The 18,220-nt window shown below is 39.9% G+C and overlaps 1 protein-coding gene across 32 annotated transcripts in view; it reads left to right on the forward strand.

Moving 5' to 3' along the window:
- R3HDM1 (R3H domain containing 1) overlaps positions 1–18,220 on the forward strand; it is a 123,208-nt gene that overhangs the window by 96,661 nt on the left and 8,327 nt on the right. For 26 of the 32 annotated variants that reach the window (XR_010150067.1, XR_010150068.1, XM_024354818.3 and 23 more), the window contains 3 exons: positions 10,509–10,612; positions 11,138–11,310; positions 16,624–16,768. Coding sequence is in view for 30 of the 32 variants with exons in the window: in XM_024354818.3 (XP_024210586.2) it covers positions 10,509–10,612; positions 11,138–11,310; positions 16,624–16,768 (422 nt within the window). In the remaining 2 variants the exon portion in view is untranslated. Of the gene's footprint in view, positions 1–10,508; positions 10,613–11,137; positions 11,311–16,623; positions 16,769–17,110; positions 17,407–18,220 lie in introns of those variants that run through there. The other 6 variants (XM_054679785.2, XM_054679789.2, XM_054679790.2 and 3 more) reach the window with 2 other exon arrangements.

Genomic DNA, 18,220 nt, shown 5'->3' on the forward strand with positions numbered 1-18,220 from the left:
GCAGGCACGTCTTACATGGCTGGAGCCCGAGGAAGAGAAGAGTGGGGGGAGCACCACATACTTTTTGAAGAACCAGATCTCATGAGAACTCACTGTACAGTACCAAGGGGGAATGGTGCTAAACCATTAGAAACCACCTCCATGATCCAGTCACCTCCCAGCAGGCCCCACCTCCAGCACTGGGGATTACATTGTGAATGAGATTTAGGTGGAGACACACATCCAAACAATATTACACTCATAGATAGATAGATAGATAGATAGATAGATAGATAGATAGATGATAGATTAGATAGATTGATTAGATAGATAGATATATTAGATAGATATTCCAAACCCCAAAAAATAGCAAAATCATTCGAAGAGAGGCCTAAATATGTAGAAGACTTTAGGAGAAAAAAAGGTAACAGAATGGGAGGAGAGGAATTGAAGACTATAAATAGAGACAGCCTTTGAAGAGAATTGCTTTCATAAGGATGAGCGTTGAATTGGATTCGTATATGGAGAGGATGAAGTCAAGACAGAGGATCCTTTTTTGATTGAAAGAAAGATGCATGTGTTTGTATGCTGAAGGGAAAGGCTTAGTAGATACAGAAGATTTGCCTCTGCAAGGGACAAGAGAGAGAGTTGTAAGGTCCCCAGGGAGGGTGAGAGCCACCACAAAAATGGAAGCGGGTTAGCCTTAGATAACAGTGCAGAGGATTTCATGGGCAGTAAACGAGGACAAGGAGAGTATAAGGATACAGATATGGGTAGATGGATAGATATGGCAGCAAGAGAAATTCTTTTCTGATTGCTTTGCTTTTCTCAGTGAATTAGTCAAGATATCAAGTACATTATCAGAGTAGAAGAATGTTCTAAAGTTTTGTAAATATAGAAATCCATTACAGCTATATTAAGACTAATATTCAAAGGAAAGAAGCAAGATACAGGGGAAATGTGACAAGTATGCCTAATAAAAGCTTATTATATAGAACATTTTTATCACTTCTCTATGTTCTAAGATGGTAACAGTGAGACTACAAGTAAATAATCCATAGAGATAAATTGTTACTCGAAGAAAACTGATAGTAAGTTTTCACATGGGAAAATGTTGTCTTACCAGCAATCCAAAAAATGAGAATTAAGGCAACTTGAACACAAAAAGTAGGCTAAAACATATAGTTAGCAATACTGTGCATAGAGACGTTTAAACATTACTGGTTGCTAGGCATATCAAGCCCATTTTTCTATAAATCAGTCGGGATATTTAACAAAATGCAAAATTGCTGTACTTTTAAATTCTACCTCTAAAATTTTATCACAAAGATAATCCACCCCAGAATTTAAATTGTGGCCAAACAAATTATAACAGTGCTATTATTAACATAAGAATCCAAATAAAAAGATGCAAAAAAAAAAACGTGGAGTAACCTGGTAACCTTTGAATAGTTTAAATTTTCTTCTCCATTTATTTTTCTGCTAGGCTGATTAAGTTTAGCTTAAGTCATAGTGAGATTTACTTAGTTGTCACAGACCGTTTCTCAGATAGTGGGACCAGTGAGTTTTAAAGGTGTTTGTTCTGTGTTAATTGCTCCAGTATCTTCAATTCAGAAGAATAAATGTTTGATATTCAGGCTGCTATAGTTCACAAATGGATTTTATTGATGACTTACAGCATTTTAAGTGAATAGAGCACATGTCTATTAAGTAATATTATTAAGTTCAGGAAGCTTGCTTAACTGCCATTGACAATAAGATGTAGGGTGGTTTAAAAAGGCAGAAAACCAAATGACTTAACACACCTTGACAACTGTTCATAAATTTTCGAAGACATCGCTTCTAGTAGTCACTAAAAGCTGTAGTAGATGTATGACTTGCTTTTCAAATGAATCAATTATTGCTTGAGAAGAATACACTTGTTCCTATTCTCCCATCTAAAAAATAATTTGAAATAGCAGCCATGAAATATTTACAAAAACATAAAGAGAAAAGACACATGATGGCAGTTTATTTTCATGTGGAATTTCCCATGCTATTAATTTTCCTAAGTCTCGACCTTTTGTGGGTGATTTCATACAACAGGATTTTGTAAATACTTTTCATGTACAGTAGTCCCCCTTATCCAGAGGGTATATGTTCCAGGATCTCCTAGTGAATGCCTGAAACCATGGAATTGAACCCTGTATGTACTATGTTTTTTCCTATACATACATGCCTCCGATAAAGTTTTAATTTATAAATTAGGCACAGTGATAGATTAATAACTAATGATAGAACAATGATAACAGTATACTGTAAGAAAAGTTACAGGAATATGGTCTCTCAAAATATTGTACATCGGCCTGGCACAGTGGCTCACGCCTGTGATCCCAACACTTTGGGACACGGAGATGGGAGAATCGCTTGAGGCCAGTAGTTTGAGAGCAGCCTTGGGCAACATAACAAGACCTCATCTCTACCAAAAAAAAAAAAAAAAAAAAACCTATAAAAATTAGCCAGGTGTAGTGGTGCACACCTGTAGTCCTAGCTACTTGGGAGACTGACGTGATAGGATCACTTGCACCCCGGAGTTCAAGGTTACAGTGAGCTACAATCTTAACACTGCACTCCTGGGTCACAGAGCAAGACCCTATCTCCAAAAAATAATAATAAAGTAAATATATACACATGCATACATATAAATGTACTCATCCTTGTGGTGATGTGAGATGATGAAATGCATATGTGATGAGATGAAGTGAGGTGAGGTGAATGATTGTAGGCGTTGTGACATAATGTTTGGCTACTGTTGACTCTCCAACAGGATGTCAGGAGGAGGATCATTTGATTCAGGTGATCTAGATCATCAAGTCGTGACAGTGTTGATAGCTAAATGTCAGGAGCAAACAGTGTCCATGACTAACAGGCAGCATGGATATGCTGGGCAAAGGGATGATTCACATCTTGGGCAGAACACCATGAGATTTCTTCATGCTATTCATAATGACATGCAATTTAAAACTTATAAAGTGTTTATTTCTGGCATTTTTAATACTTTTGGACCATGGTTGACTGAGGGTAACTGAAACCAAGGAAAGCAAAACCACAGATAAGGGGCGACTACTGTGTGCACCATTTTTATTCATTCTGCCATGTTCTTATTTATCTTGTTTTTAAACAGCTCTATTGAGATATAATTTATATACTATACAATTCACTTAACATGTACATTTCAGTAGCTTTTAGTGTATTTACAAATGTGTGCAACCATCACCGTGGTCAATTTTAAAACATTTTCATCACCCTCAGAAAGAAACCCTGAGGTGGAAGCAATTCAAGTGTCTATCAACAGGTGGATAAAGAAAATGTGGTATGTACATACAGTGGCTTGAGCCAGGAGTTTGAGATTGCAGTGAGCTATGATTGCACCACTGCACTCCACCCTGGGCGACAGAGCAAGACGTTGTCTCAGGAAAAAAAAAAAAAAAAAAGGCTGGGCGCAGTGGCTCATGCTGGTAATCCCAGCACTTTTGGAGGCCAGGGTGGTTAGATGACCTGAGGTCAGGAGTTTTGAGACCAGCCTGGCCAACATGGCAAAACCCCGTCTGTACTAAAAAATACAAAAAAATGGCTGGGTGTGGTGGCTCACACCTGTAATCCCAGCACTTTGGAAGGCCAAGGCTGGCGGATCACAAGGTCAGGAGATCGAGACCATCCTGGCTAACACAATGAAACCCCGTCTCTACTAAAAATACAAAAAAATTAGCCAGGCATGGTGGCGGGCACCTGTAGTCCCAGCTACAGCAGGAAAATGGCGTGAACCCAGGAGGGCAGAGCTTGCAGTAAGCCGAGGTCATGACACTGCACTCCAGCCTGGGCGACAGAGCAAGACTCCGTCTCAAAAAAAAAAAAAAAAAAATCAGGCATGGTGATGTGTGCCTGTAATCCCAGCTACTCGGGAGGCTGAGGCAAGAGAATCACTTCAACTTGGGAGGTGGAGGTTGCAGCGAGCCAAGATCGCACCCCAGCCTAGGTGACAGAGCAGGACTCCTGACTCAAAAAAAAGAAAAACATATAAAGAGATCTCAGTCTAGGAACAGACTTAAGAGGTGGCAAAAGAGAGCAGCATAGAATCAACTATACTAAAACTGAAATTATTGTTTAGCAGGTGTTTTCTATCACTTCATTGACCCACTAAAGTGCTGTCTCTAACAGATCTGCTAATACGCTGCTTGATGATGGCTGGTTCATCCTAATGCACTGGTCAGAATATGCCCCATCTCAAGATCAGTCATTCTCCAGGAGCATCAGAGACATCTTTGTGGTGAATTGTGTTTATGATACCTACCCTCCAATTTCTCAAGCCGAAGACATCTTTTCCATTAAATATATAATGTAGACTCTTTTTTAGGTTTCATGCAAATACTTGTTTAAGTACTTAAAAAGTTCAGAGCTCCTTTTTAAGGAATATATTAGCCCTTCTTGCAGGTACTTCTGCATCCTACCTATTTATTAAATGGGAAATAATCCTCTTTGGGCAAGATTTCCAGCCCAGCTTCTAAGTTTCCTAGTAAAACATGAAGTATGTTTTATATGTGATACTGGAAGGCTGGATTTCTCTATAATTAACTGCATGCTGTAAATTTATTGTAGAATACAATTATGATATTCTGCAATCCAGCACCTGCCAGTGGCCTAACTGCTTGCTTTCCTTATCATCCTGGCAGTTATATAATCCCTGGGCTCACCATTTTATCTTAGCTGCCAAGAAACACAAAGCTACATTCAATGCTCTGTGAAAGCAACAATCTTAGGGCAGGCGTCCCCACTCCCTTTTTTTAATACTTCATTTTTTAGTCAAATTCAGTTTTTTTTTAATGGCTCACATTAGGGAATAGATGAGCTATAAATTAATGCTTTTATAAATATGAGCATTTAACCAGAAAGCCCAGATAAATCAGCTATTAGCATTTAAAGGAAAACCCAAAAAATGACACATTAAAGATTTTGACATTTATTTTCATTAATTGAGCATATAGTCAAATTCTGATTGATTGAAAGTTTATATTATACTAGGTATATATACCCTCACCACAAAAAATATATATAAAATGGAAATTACTATGACTTTGAGAAAGCTTATGAGGCAGAAAGTTGGTGTTTTCTTCCAGAGACTACAAGCCTAGTTGAGCATCTGACCCGCAAATGAATTGGTTATTTATTCATTTATTTATTTATTTAGAGACAGAGTCTTGCTCTGTTGCCCAGGCTGGAGTGCAGTGGTGTGATCTCAGCTCACTGCAACCTCCGCCTCCTAGGCTCAAGCAGTTCTCCTGCCTCAGCCTCCTGAATAACTGGGATTACAGGCACCCACCACCACGCCCAGCTAATTTTTGTATTTTTAGTAGAAATGGGTTTCACCATGCTGACCAGGCTGGTCTCGAACTCTTGACCTCAAGTGATCCGCCTGCCTCAGCCTCCCAGAGTGCTGGGATTACAGGCATGAGCCGCCACGCCCGGCTGAACTGAAGGTTTATATTGCAGAATATCAGCATAAACATCTTCAAATGGCCATACTCTGACATCTGCTGAAGTTTTCTGAAGCAGATTCAAATTGTTTCATTGAAATTAACTGTCACTATAACATTTAAAAGCTAAACTTTTCAGTTTTCAAAAAGCATTTTTAAAGTATTATTTATAATTACAAAATGCATGCATGCTTTTTTTTTTTTTTTTTGAGACAGAGTCTCACTCTTTCGCCCAGGCCAGACTGCAGTGGTGCCATCTCGGCTCACTGCAACCTCTGCCTCCCGGGTTCAAGTGATTCTTCTGCCTCAGCCTCCCAAGTAGCTGGGATTACAGTCATGCACCACCACACCCAGCTAGTTTTTGTATTTTTAGCAGAGATAGGGTTTCAGGCTAGTCTCAAACTCCTGACCTCAAGTGAGCCGTCCTCCCCGGCCTCCCCAGATGCTAGGATTACAGGCATGAGCCACCACACCCAGCCTCTTACAGAGTTTTAATGTAGCTGAAATCTTACTGTATATATTTCACTTATTGGTCATAGTAAAAAATTTTTCATCCTATTAAAAATTCATTAATATAATTTAATGATCATACTCTTACGTTTTATGAATATACAATAATATATTTACCCTATTGCAGAACATTTAGGTCGTATCTTTTTACTTTATTGAACCATCTTGTAAGCAATTTTAATTACTCCCTTGGCATGAGTCCTTAGAAGGGAATTAGTAGGTTAAAGGATGTGACTGTTATTAAGGTCCATGGTACATTTTGTCAAAATCTTTGATTCACAGTCCCAATATGTACTGACTCCGCTTTACTGTTTTCACATTTCATAAATGGCAACATGTATTAATTTGGCTCTGTGATTATTAATGAAGTTGTACATTTTTATGTTTGGCTGTTTACACTTTGAATTATTTGGCCAAATCTTTCATCATAGTTTGGTAAGGCAAGTGCTAATTGCATGTTTAAGTGCTAATTGCATGTTTGTTGATGAAAGAGCTGAAGTTCAAATAACATGTTCAGACTCATATAACGAATAACAAGTAGAGTTGGAACACAGCCCTTTGCTCCCTTCTGACACCCAAATACATGGTGCTTTGCCCTAGGTCAGGTATTAAATGTCAAAGGCATTAAAATAGCAATGTACTGTCACTTGAATTTGCAAGATCTAGTGAATATATCTTAATATCAAGCATTGATATTGCTTGATATTAAGCAGTGGTGGGCGCTTGTAGTTAGCTACTCGGGAGGCTGAGGCAGGAGGATCACTTGAGCCCAAGTGTTCAGTGCTTCAGTAACCTATGATAACACCACTGCATTCCAGCCTGAGGAATAGAGTGAGACCTTGTCTGTTTAAAATAAATAAATAAATAAAATCACACTTTGATAAAGTAAGTTTCTAACTTTAAAAATACATTATATTTGTCATTTTTTTAATCATGGCTTCAATTCCAAAACATGGTAAGAATGAAGAAATAATTAACTGGAGAGAAGGGGAATTTCTCTGAATTACCCTATAATGTTAAAGGAATAAGATGAGCACTGTAAAAAAACTCAGAAGAAGGACCGGGCACAGTGGCTCACGCCTGCAATCCCAGCACTTTGGGAGGCCAAGGCTGGCGGATCACGAGGTCAGGAGATCGAGACCATCCTGGCTAACATGGTGAAACCCCGTCTCTACTAAAAATACAAAAAATTAGCCGGGCGTGGTGGCGGGCACCTGTAGTCCCAGCTACTCGAGAGGCTGAGGCAGGAGAATGGTATGAACCCGGGAGGCGGAGCTTGCAGTGAGCCAAGATTGCGCCACTGCACTCCAGCCTGGGTGACAAAGGGAGACTCCATCTCGGAAAAAAAAAAAAAAAAAACTCAGAAGAAACCTGTGGGATATCCTATAATGTCTTTCATCAATCTCCAGTGATCTTGTAGAAGCATTTCACAGCAGTTTGTCTGGCTCTACCTTACGTAGAGAAGAGGCAGCTCCTAAACAGGAAAAAAATATTGGTAATAATTTTTATTGCAGTGGCCTTAATACAGTTGAAAGTGGATATTTTTATTTTTTTTTTAGTTTACATATCCATAGTTTTTTTTTTGTTGTTGTTTTTGATCATTCTTGGGTGTTTCTCACAGAGGGGGATTTGGCAGGGTCATAGGACAGTAGTGGAGGGAAGGTCAGCAGATAAACAAGTGAACAAAGGTGGCAGGGTCATAGGACAGTAGTGGAGGGAAGGTCAGCAGATAAACAAGTGAACAAAGGTCTCTGGTTTTCCTAGGCAGAGTGTTTGTGTCCCTGGGTACTTGAGATTAGGGAGTGGTGATGACTCTTAACGAGCCTGCTGCCTTCAAGCATCTGTTTAGCAAAGCACATCTTGCACCGCCCTTAATCCATTTAACCCTGAGTGGACACAGCACATGTTTCAGAGAGCACAGGGTTGGGGGTAAGGTCATAGATCAACAGGATCCCAAGGCAGAAGAATTTTTCTTCGTATAGAACAAAATGAAAAGTCTCCCATGTCTACCTCTTTCTACACAGACACAGCAACCATCCGATTTCTCAATCTATTCCCCACCTTTCCCCCTTTTCTATTCCACAAAACCGCCATTGTCATCATGGCCCGTTCTCAATGAGCTGTTGGGTACACCTCCCAGACGGGGTGGTGGCCGGGCAGAGGAGCTCCTCACTTCCCAGTAGGGGCGGCCGGGCAGAGGCGCCCCTCACCTCCCGGACGGGGCGGCTGGCCTGGCGGGGGGCTGGCCCATTCATAGTTTTATGTCAGGACTTTTCAGGAAGTTTGGGGATAAATGGGATTATTTGAGATTGATGTTTCATTTTTCTGTTAAAGGGCAGGATATCAACTTTGAAAACTTGTATTTTTAAAGAGAGAGTGTAAATACTGACTTCTATGCTTTCTTTTTTCTAAAGTGTTTAAGTGATTTAAGAGGGTGTCTCATTGCCTAGTCTATGTCCCTTGAATTATCTATATGTCTCTCAGAAGATTAGTAGCGGCCTGGAACTCATTTACATAATTCTAAAACTTGATTCTTACTCATTTACCTAACGGGTAATCTAGTGCTAGAAACCCACTAGAGTGGTAAAATGAAATTGCAGTTTGTAATTTAGTAGAGTATGGGCTATATTGCTTACTTCAGTGACCGACCTGAGTATTCCCTTCCCTTGGCAGGATGGCTTGCTTTCACCCACATGTGTCAGACCTTAGCAAACAAGATCAGAGTGAGGGGCATGGCTCAGGAGAGCTGTTCACATGGGTTAGAACAAAGCCTAAAAAACCTTCCACCTCTGGGGACCTTTCTGTTTTCCTCAATTTCGGCACATTTACAGACTTAAGCTGTATTATTTCCACAGGTAGCTAATACTTATATTATACATTACAACCATAATTAACATAAATTTCAGAAAGTACTGTTTTCACTTATGATCCAAAATCACTTTCTATTAAATCCTCCCTTTATATCTCTTTCTTTTTCCCTTTTATTGAACCGCTCTGAGTTACTGCCCCTAAAAAGGCATAAAGCTTTACTAATTCTTATTAACTGTCAGCCTGAAAGACAGAATTAACTTTTTATTATGGAAATCTGTAAACATATATAAATATAAACAGAAGTATACTGAACCCATATATGCCCATCACCAATTATGTAATTACTAATCTGTTTTCATATAAATCTCTGCCTCTTCTCCCTCCAATATTAGTTTGAAATAAATCCCAGGCATCATAGTATTTCATATCCATGAGTATTTCAGCATATGTATCCCTGAAGGATTTTTTAAACCCCACATATCATATCTTAAAATATTGAGGTTAATTCATTAATTACATCAAATATCCAGTTAATATTTGTATTTCCTTCCACCCCGCAAATATTGCTTATGTTTTTACACATTTGTCTTAAGAGTTTCCCATATTCTGGATTTTACCGATTGCATCATCATACTGTCATTTAACATGTCTTCCTGTATTCTCTGTAATTCAGTAGTTTTGTATAAAGTTTAATGCAATTATACGAGACACAGGTGCAAAAAGTTATTCCAACTAAATTAAGAAATACTGTTTTTGTAAGACAGCTTTTTAAAATGACAAAGACAATAGAGTTTTAGATATAAATTATGGCTCTCAGTTACTCATGAATTCTCAGAATAGTATCATTCTGTGGTTTTTAACTATTATAAAAAAATTCTAGAAAAAACTTCAGAGATAATGTTATGACAAACCCCATATTAATTTGAGTCTGAAAGACTGCTCAGGCCAGGTGCAGTGGCTCACACCTGTAATTCCAGCATGTGGGGAAGCTGAGACAGGAGGATCACTTGAGGTCACGAGTTCAAGACCAGCCTGGCCAAAATGGCAAAACCCCATTCTACTAAAAATGCAAAAAGTAGCCGGGTGTGGTGGCAGACACCTGTAATCTCAGCTACTTGGGAGGCTGAGGCAGGAGAATTGCTTGAAGCCTGGAGGCAGAGGTTGCAGTGAACTGAGATCGTACCACTGCTCTCCAGCCTGGGTGACAGAGCAGAACTCCGTCTCAAAAAAAAAAAAAAAAAAAAAAACTGTTAAAAAATACAGCAGTAACTTAATGGTTTCACACTAATAGCCTTTAATTTTTGTCAGTATTTTGTTAACTATGTCAGAACATGTTCTGTTGTTTCCTCTATTCTTAGTAATTAGTCTCGCTCTGTCGCACAGGCTGGAGTGCAGTGGCGCAATCTCGGCTCACTGCAAGCTCTGCCTCCTGGGTTTACACCATTCTCCTGCCTCAGCCTCCTGAATAGCTGGGACTACAGGCACCTGCCACCACGCCCGGCTAATTTTTTGTATTTTTAGTACAGATGGGGTTTCACCGTATTAGCCAGGATGTTCTCGATCTCCTGACCTCGTGATCCGCCCGCCTTAGCCTCCCAAAGTGCTGGGATTACAGGCGTGAGCACCGCGCCCAGCCCATTCAAGAATCTTTATAGTCATCCTCCTCTCATTATGCTGTTTTTTTTGTTTTTTCCATAGCTCTTCAGTAGGTTACCTGCAACATCCAGGATCAGAACAAGTACAGTTTCCTCGAACCACTTCACCATGCAGTTCCCAGCAGCTTCAAGGCCACCAATGTACAGGTATAAAGAAATCAGTGAAAATAAGATAATGATTGGTTCATATGAGAAATAGTTCGATTAATTTCCTTAGGCATTTCTACAAAAAGCTTCTCAATTTGTGATGTGCTGAAATACACCCACAATATTGAGGGTGCTGTACTGAATCATAGTTAACATGTGCAGTCCACTTCTTCCTTTCCTTCTACTGCTGCTATCACAGTACTATCCTGATTCTCCTTTCTCAGAAGTATTGATACTCTCTAGGGTTATTTCCTATGCCTTCTGTCATTACTCTTCCAGCTGTTCCTGTTTACTCCAAATTACCTTTATGATAAGTGAGATGTTTAGGCCTACAGAGTCCATCTTAATGCCTGTTTAAACACACAATACTTGTAGTGTGATGCACTAGGGCTTCAACCTGGTTTTCTTAGTTAATAGTAAAATTTTATTCAGAAATGTAAAATTACTACTGTTATCCTAGTGTTCAGAAACACCAACTAGTTGCTAAAATATTCTGACTGTAGCATCCTAAATTCTGATTTTCAGCTGGCCCACCACCGCCACCTGGTGGGGGGATGGTGATGATGCAGCTCAGTGTACCAAACAATCCACAATCTTGTGCCCACTCACCCCCGCAGTGGAAACAAAACAAATATTACTGTGATCACCAGAGAGGACAGAAGTGTGTAGAATTTAGCAGTGTAGACAATATTGTCCAGGTAAGATGGTTTTGTTCATTATCATTTTGAAACGTTACATTTTTGTTACCTAACATTGACTTATAAGGCTTGAATTTGAAATCCCGTCAGCCAGATTAATAAAAGAATTTGGGCCAGGCGCGGTGGCTCTCCCCTGTAATCCCAGCACTTTTTGGGAGGCTGAGGCACGGGGATCACCCAGTTTCAGACCAGCCTGACCAACATGGTGAAATCCCATCTCTACTAAAAATACAAAATCAGCTGGGTGTAGTGGCACATGCAAAAATACAAAATCAGCCGGGTATGGTGGTAGCATGCATCCCAGCTACTCAGGAGGCTGAGGCAGGAGAATCGCCTGAACCCAGGTGAGTGGAGGTTGTAGTGAGCCAAGATCGTGCCATTGCACTCCAGCCTGGGCAACAAGAGTGTAACTCTGTCTCAAAAAAAAAAGAAGGAGGAAAAAAAGAATCAGTGTTTAAATATTATTTGCTAACTTCTGCGTATTCAAAAAAGTGTTTTCTAACTTAAAAAGATAAACTAGATCTAAAATTTGGTGAAGAAAAATAAGCATTTATCCTACCTTTCCCATATGACTATATATTAATGTAACCAAATAGTTGATAAGGGAATGTTCTCTGTAGAATAATCCAGTTAATAAATGCAGAAGCAATGGTAGAATTAGAAAATTGCCAGAAAATCATCAGCAGATCTAAAAATATTAGATTAAAAAGTTTTGGTTGAGAAACTGCTCACTTAAAAAAAAAATTTGAGGGGTATTTTAAATGGATGAATTTGAGAGACAGCCCTGAATCCACTGATCAGTTGTAACATCACTAAAAGTGGGCCAGCCAAACATTATTTACCTCTTCATGTGGTATAGAAGGAAGTACACAGCATTACTTATGATATACTCTTACCAAAATTTGAATCTATTCAAGCCTCTAACCCTAGCTACTAGTTTATGGGAAATATAAGAAGAAACAAAAACAAATTACCTGATACCTGATACCAGTGGGACATTTTACTTGACAAATTGGCCCTGTTACTTGAATAGATGGCATTTTGAAATAGGAGCTTGGTCTGTTATACATTAAAAGAGACTCAAGAGGTATAATATCAGATATAATGTGTGGATCTTATTTGGATATTGAATGATCAAAAGACATTTTTTAAGGCCAGGCGCAGTGGCTCATGCCTGTAATCCCAGCACTTTGGGAAGCTAAGGCAGACCTGGAACGCAGGAGTTCGAGACCAGCCTGGGTAACATGGTGAAACCCTGTCTCTATAAAAAATACAAAAAATTATTCGGCCATGGCAGTGTGCACCTGTAGTCCCAGCCACTCAGGAGGCTGAGGCAAGATTGCTTTAGCCCAGGAGTTCAAGGCTGCAGTGAGCTATGATCATGCCACTGCGCTGCCCCCTAGCAACAGAGGGAGACCCCAACTCTTTGGAAAAAAAAAAAAAAACCCAGGCACAGTGGCTCATGCCTATAATCCCAGCACTTTGGGAGGCCAAAGCGGGCAGATCACCTGAGGTCAGGAGTTTGAGACCAGCCTGGCCAACATGGAGAAACCCCGTCTCTACTAAAAATACAAAACTTAGCTGGACGTGGTGGCGGGCACCTGTAATCTCAGCTACTCAGGAAGCTGAGGCAGTAGAATCGCTTGAACCCGGGAGGCGGAGGTTGCAGTGATCTGAGATCGTGCCCTTGCACTCCAGCCTGGGTGACAGAGCGAGACTCTGTCTAAAATTAAAAAAAAAAAAAAAAAAAAGAGTTGTCCGTTAGATATAAATGTTTGTATACTGAAATATTGACAAGTAAAATGCTGAGATTTGCTTTAAATACTTCAGGAAAAACAAAGCCAGGGCGATCACAGTTGAACCTGGATGATGGGTACATGGAATTTCATTATGCTTTTCTATCTATACTTTTATATACTTGAAAGTTTATAGAATTAAAAGGTTTTATCTTTTGTTGAGAAAAGGTTACCCTCTGACACCAGGCTGGACTGCATTTGCACAGTCACAGCTTACTGCAGCCTCAACCTCCTGGGCTCATCATTTAGAGACAGGGTCTGGCTCTGTTACCTAGGCTGGAGTGCAGTGGCATGTTCTGGGCCTACTGCAGCTTCCATCTCCTGGGCTCAAACCGTCCTCCCACCTCAGCCACTTGAGTAGCTGAGACCGCATGCACACCACCATGCCCAACTAATTTTTTTTTTTTTTTTTTTTTTTTTTGTAGAGATGGGGTATTGCCGTGTTGCCCAGGCTGGTCTCAAATTCCTGAGCTCAAGTGGTCCACCTGGCTCAGCCTCCCAAAGTGCTGGGATCGTAGGCTTGAGCCGCTTTACCCAGCCAGGTTTTAACTTTTTTTAAAAGATACAGGTTGGGCATGGTGGCTTACGACTGTAATCCCAGCACTTCCGGCCGGGCACGGTGGCTCACGCCTGTAATCCTAGCACTTTGGGAGGCCGAGGCAGGAGGATTACGAGATCAGGAGATCGAGACCATCCTGGTTAACATGGTGAAACCCCGTCTCTACTAAAAATACAAAAAATTAGCCGGGCGTGGTGGTGGGCGCCTGTAGTCCCAGCTACTTGGGAGGCTGAGGCAGGAGAATGGTGTGAACCTGGGAGGCAGAGCTTGCAGTGAGCCAAGATCGCCCCACTGCACTCCAGCCTGGGCAACAGAGCAAGACTCCGTCTCAAAAAAAATAAATAAAAATAAAAAAAATCCCAGCACTTTGGGAGGCCAAGGAGAAAGGATCTCTTGAGTCCAGGAGTTCAAGAGCAGCCTAGACAACATAATGAGATTCCATCTCTATAAAAAAATTAAAAATTAGCCAGGTGTGGTGGTATACACCTGTAGCTCTAGTTACTTGGGAGGCTGAACCAGGAGGATTGCTTGACCCTGAGTGGTAGAGGCTGCAGTGAGCTGTGATCACACTACTGTACTCCAGCCTAGGTGACAGAGTGAGACCCTGTCTCAAAAAAAACAAAAGGAGGGGGAACAAAGGTTATTACAGATCAGCTCACAAACTACCAGTGGCCATTAAACAGATGAAAATATAAAACTACTTTTCATCTATATAATTGGGAAAATTCAGGAAGACCAATAATCTGCTGTAGTAATAGTTTGGCAAAGATCAAGTTATAAGCTCTGGGACTCTCTTTGTGGTAGTGTAAATTGGTACAGCTCTTTGGAATGCACTTTGGAGACATTTTTCAAAATGTAGAATTTGATCCACAGATATGCTTCTGGAACTTTACCCAGTAAAAATTAAATAATAAGTGCAAAAATATGTGTACAATATTTCTTTTTTCCCTGTTGTAATATTGAAAAACTGTGAACAGTCTTGACATTCATCAGTGGGTAACTGATTATTATTGTGCCATTTAGGAAAATGCCCTTAAGTGTGTAATACTGAAAAGAATAAGATAAACCTACTATTGAAATGGTAGTTTGTAAATAACCAGTCTCCATTAAAAGGAACTAGGGCTCCTTAGAAAAATAACTGTTGCCAGAGTTGGTGCAGGGAAAGTACCAGATGGGTGTAGGCCATCTTGGCTATGCCAGAAAGTAAGGAAGGGATGGAAGAAAAATAGGGACGTGTTGAAGAATACAGGATCAGGAGTGGAGGTTTGGGGCATAAAACAATGATAGAAATGAATGATCATCCATAGAATAAAATAAGAATTCATGAGTCCTTACTGATAAAAATCAATAAATGGAAAATGAAACTGTCTTACCTTAGTGTAATATAAAGTGATAAATGTAGAATCGTGAAATTAGAAGATCACCACCAAGAAAACCATCAGGCAAGAGTCACCACTAGAGGCTACAAAACTAGTGGGTGAAATTCTGAGGAAAAGCAGAATTTTTTTTTAAAGTATCTCCCTACAAGATACTTAAAACTACAAAGGAAAAAAAATGTAATTTACAGTGGAGAAACCTGATAGGCACCATGTTAACAAAGCAGTCGAAGTAAATATCACCAATACTGTGATGAGAGATAGACGTCAGGTTCCTTCTGATGTGATCCATTGAGAAGGACACATTACTTCTCTGGTGTTCCTTTCCCAAATATATAACATGAACTTTTTAATGAGGATACAGCAGACAAACCCAAATTGAGGGACAGTCTACAAAATAACTGATCTTCCAAAACAAATCTTCAGAAATGTCAAAGTCATGAAAGAAAGAAGAGACTGTGCTGTTCTGCTTCAGATTAAAGAAGATTAAAGAGCCATGACAACAAAATGCAGCCCTTGATTCTAGTCTGGATTCTGGACTTGAAGGGAAACATTTTTCTTATCTTTTGCTATAAGGGACATTAGTGGGACACTTGGCAAAATTTAAATTAACTGTAGATTAGATAATACTATTGTATTGTTAATTTTCTGGCTTTTATTCTACTTTGATTATATTATAAAAGTCCTTGTTGTTAGGAAATAGACACTAATTATTTTGGGTTAAAGGAATATCATGTGAAATTCACTTTCAAACAGTTCCAAAAAACACAGTGATATATATGTATATATATGGGTGTACACACACACACACACACACACACAGAGAGAAAGCAGTGTAATAAAAGTTAAGATCATTTGGGAAATCTGGGAATTCTTTTACAATCTTAGGAACTATTCTCTAATGAAATTATTTAAATATGAAATGTTACAGTATTTAATATGAAAAAAGAGTGAGTTCACTGTATGTATTCTCTCATGCAAAAGTATTGGCAATATTATTGCCAAGGTACAAAAGCAAGTTTCGAAAGTAGGATGTATAGTCTGTTCCCATTTTTGTGAAAAATGGATGTATGAATGCATGTGCATAGAAACAATCTGTTGGCCAGGTGCGATGGCTCACGCCTGTAATTCCAGCACTTTGGGAGGCTGAGGCAGGCGGATCACAAGGTCAGGAGATCGAGAACATCCTGGCTAACACAGGGAAACCTCATCTCTACTAAAAATACAAAAAATTAGCTGGGCATGGTGGCGGGCGCCTGTAGTCCCAGCTACAGGCTGGGACTGAGGCAGGAGGCTCAGGAGGCTGAGGCGGGAGAATGGCATGAACCTGGGAGGCAGAGCTTGCAGTGAGCTGTGATTGCGCCACTGCACTCCAGCCTGGGCAACAGAGTGAGACTCCGTCTCAAAAAAAAAGAAAAAAAAGAAACCATCTGTTACCAGTGTTTATTTTGGGGAGTTGCAGATCACATGCTTCTATAATGTTTGAATTATTTTCTAACAAGTACATATATGTAATCAGGAAGAATAAAAAATAAGCCTGCCCAAAATGCTGACCCATTTTCTTGACGTATTGTAATTGCAGCACAGCCCTCAACTCAGTAGCCCCATTATTTCACCAGCTCAGTCGCCAGCACCAGCTCAGCTGTCCACCCTGAAAACTGTACGTCCCTCTGGACCACCACTTTCCATCATGCCCCAATTTTCTAGACCTTTTGTCCCCGGGCAAGGTAAGTGCACATGAAACTAGTCACAACTTCAGAGAATTTAAGACATCCATTCCCAGTCACTTGGTAATTTATCTTGGTAATATTGCCTTTCTATTTTCCATAGAGCTGCATCTTCACGTACACTCAGGCATGTCTATTTGTGACCATATACCCTCCTAACCTTAATGTATCATTGCTAATTAATAATTATTAATTCAGTAATTACTTATGTTTAGTAATTACATGATCACATTAAAACCACTTTAACTTATTCTTAGAATCCATTCCTCTATAGTAATAATACACAGTTTTCTACATTTTTTCGGTATTTTAATTTCTACTTAGAGTAATATATATCAAAAGTTTATCCAGGCCAGGCGCAGTGGCTTACGCCTGCAATCCCAGCACTTTGGGAGGCCAATGCGGAAGGATCACTTGAGGCCACTCAAGACCCTGTCTAGAGAAACTACAAAAATCAGCCAGAAGTGGTGGCACATGACTGTAGTCACAGCTACTCAGGAGGCTGAAGCGGGAGGATCACTTCAGCCCAGGAATTTAAGACTACAGTGAGCTCTGATTATGCCACTGCATTCCAGCATGGACAGCAGAGCAAGACTCTTGACTCAAAAATAAAACAGAAAAAAGAGATTATCCAAAAATTTATTCAGCAATCATTTATTAAGGAAATGGCTATGCCCTTGGTGTATAAAGATGAATAAGGAGAAGTCCTCACCCTCACTAACCCTTAGTCTACTTGGGGGAACAGATATGCAAGCAGATGATTATAAACTAATATGGAAACCATTTTATTTCCTAGAATTTATCCTAAGGATAATGCACACAAAGATTTATATACAGAAGAGTTTATCCTATAGCAAAAAAAATTTACAAACAACCTAACTCTGTACATCAATGAGGAATACTTAAATTATGGTATATTCATACAAGGAATATTATGTAGCTATCTAAAGAATCACTAAAAGGGGGCAATATTCAGGCTAGGTGCGGTGGCTCACACCTGTAATCCCAGCACTTTGGGAGGCCGAGGCAGGTGGATCACAGGGTTAGGAGTTCAAGACCAGCCTGGCCAAGACAGTGAAACCCTGTCTCTACTAAAACTACAAAAACGAGCTGGGCGTGGTGGCAGGCACCTATAATCCCAGCTACTCGGGAGGCTGAAGCAGGAGAATCACTTGAACCTGGGCGGCAGAGGCTGCAGTGAGCCAAGATCGTGCCACTGCACTCCAGCCTGGGCGACAGAGAGAGGCTCCGTCTAAAAACAAAAAACAAACAAAAAAACAAACAAACAAAGACGGGGAGCAGTATTCACAATATGGTAAGTGATTTTGAAAAACAAGTTACACAGACATTTTGAAGTAGTATGCAGATGTCTAATAAGCCCTTGAATAGATATTTAACATCAGTCATTATAGAAATGAATATCAAGCCAGAATACCACTTCACACCCATTAG

This window comes from Pan troglodytes, chromosome 13, assembly GCF_028858775.2.
Source record: "Pan troglodytes isolate AG18354 chromosome 13, NHGRI_mPanTro3-v2.0_pri, whole genome shotgun sequence".
Classification (NCBI taxonomy): domain Eukaryota; kingdom Metazoa; phylum Chordata; class Mammalia; order Primates; family Hominidae; genus Pan; species Pan troglodytes.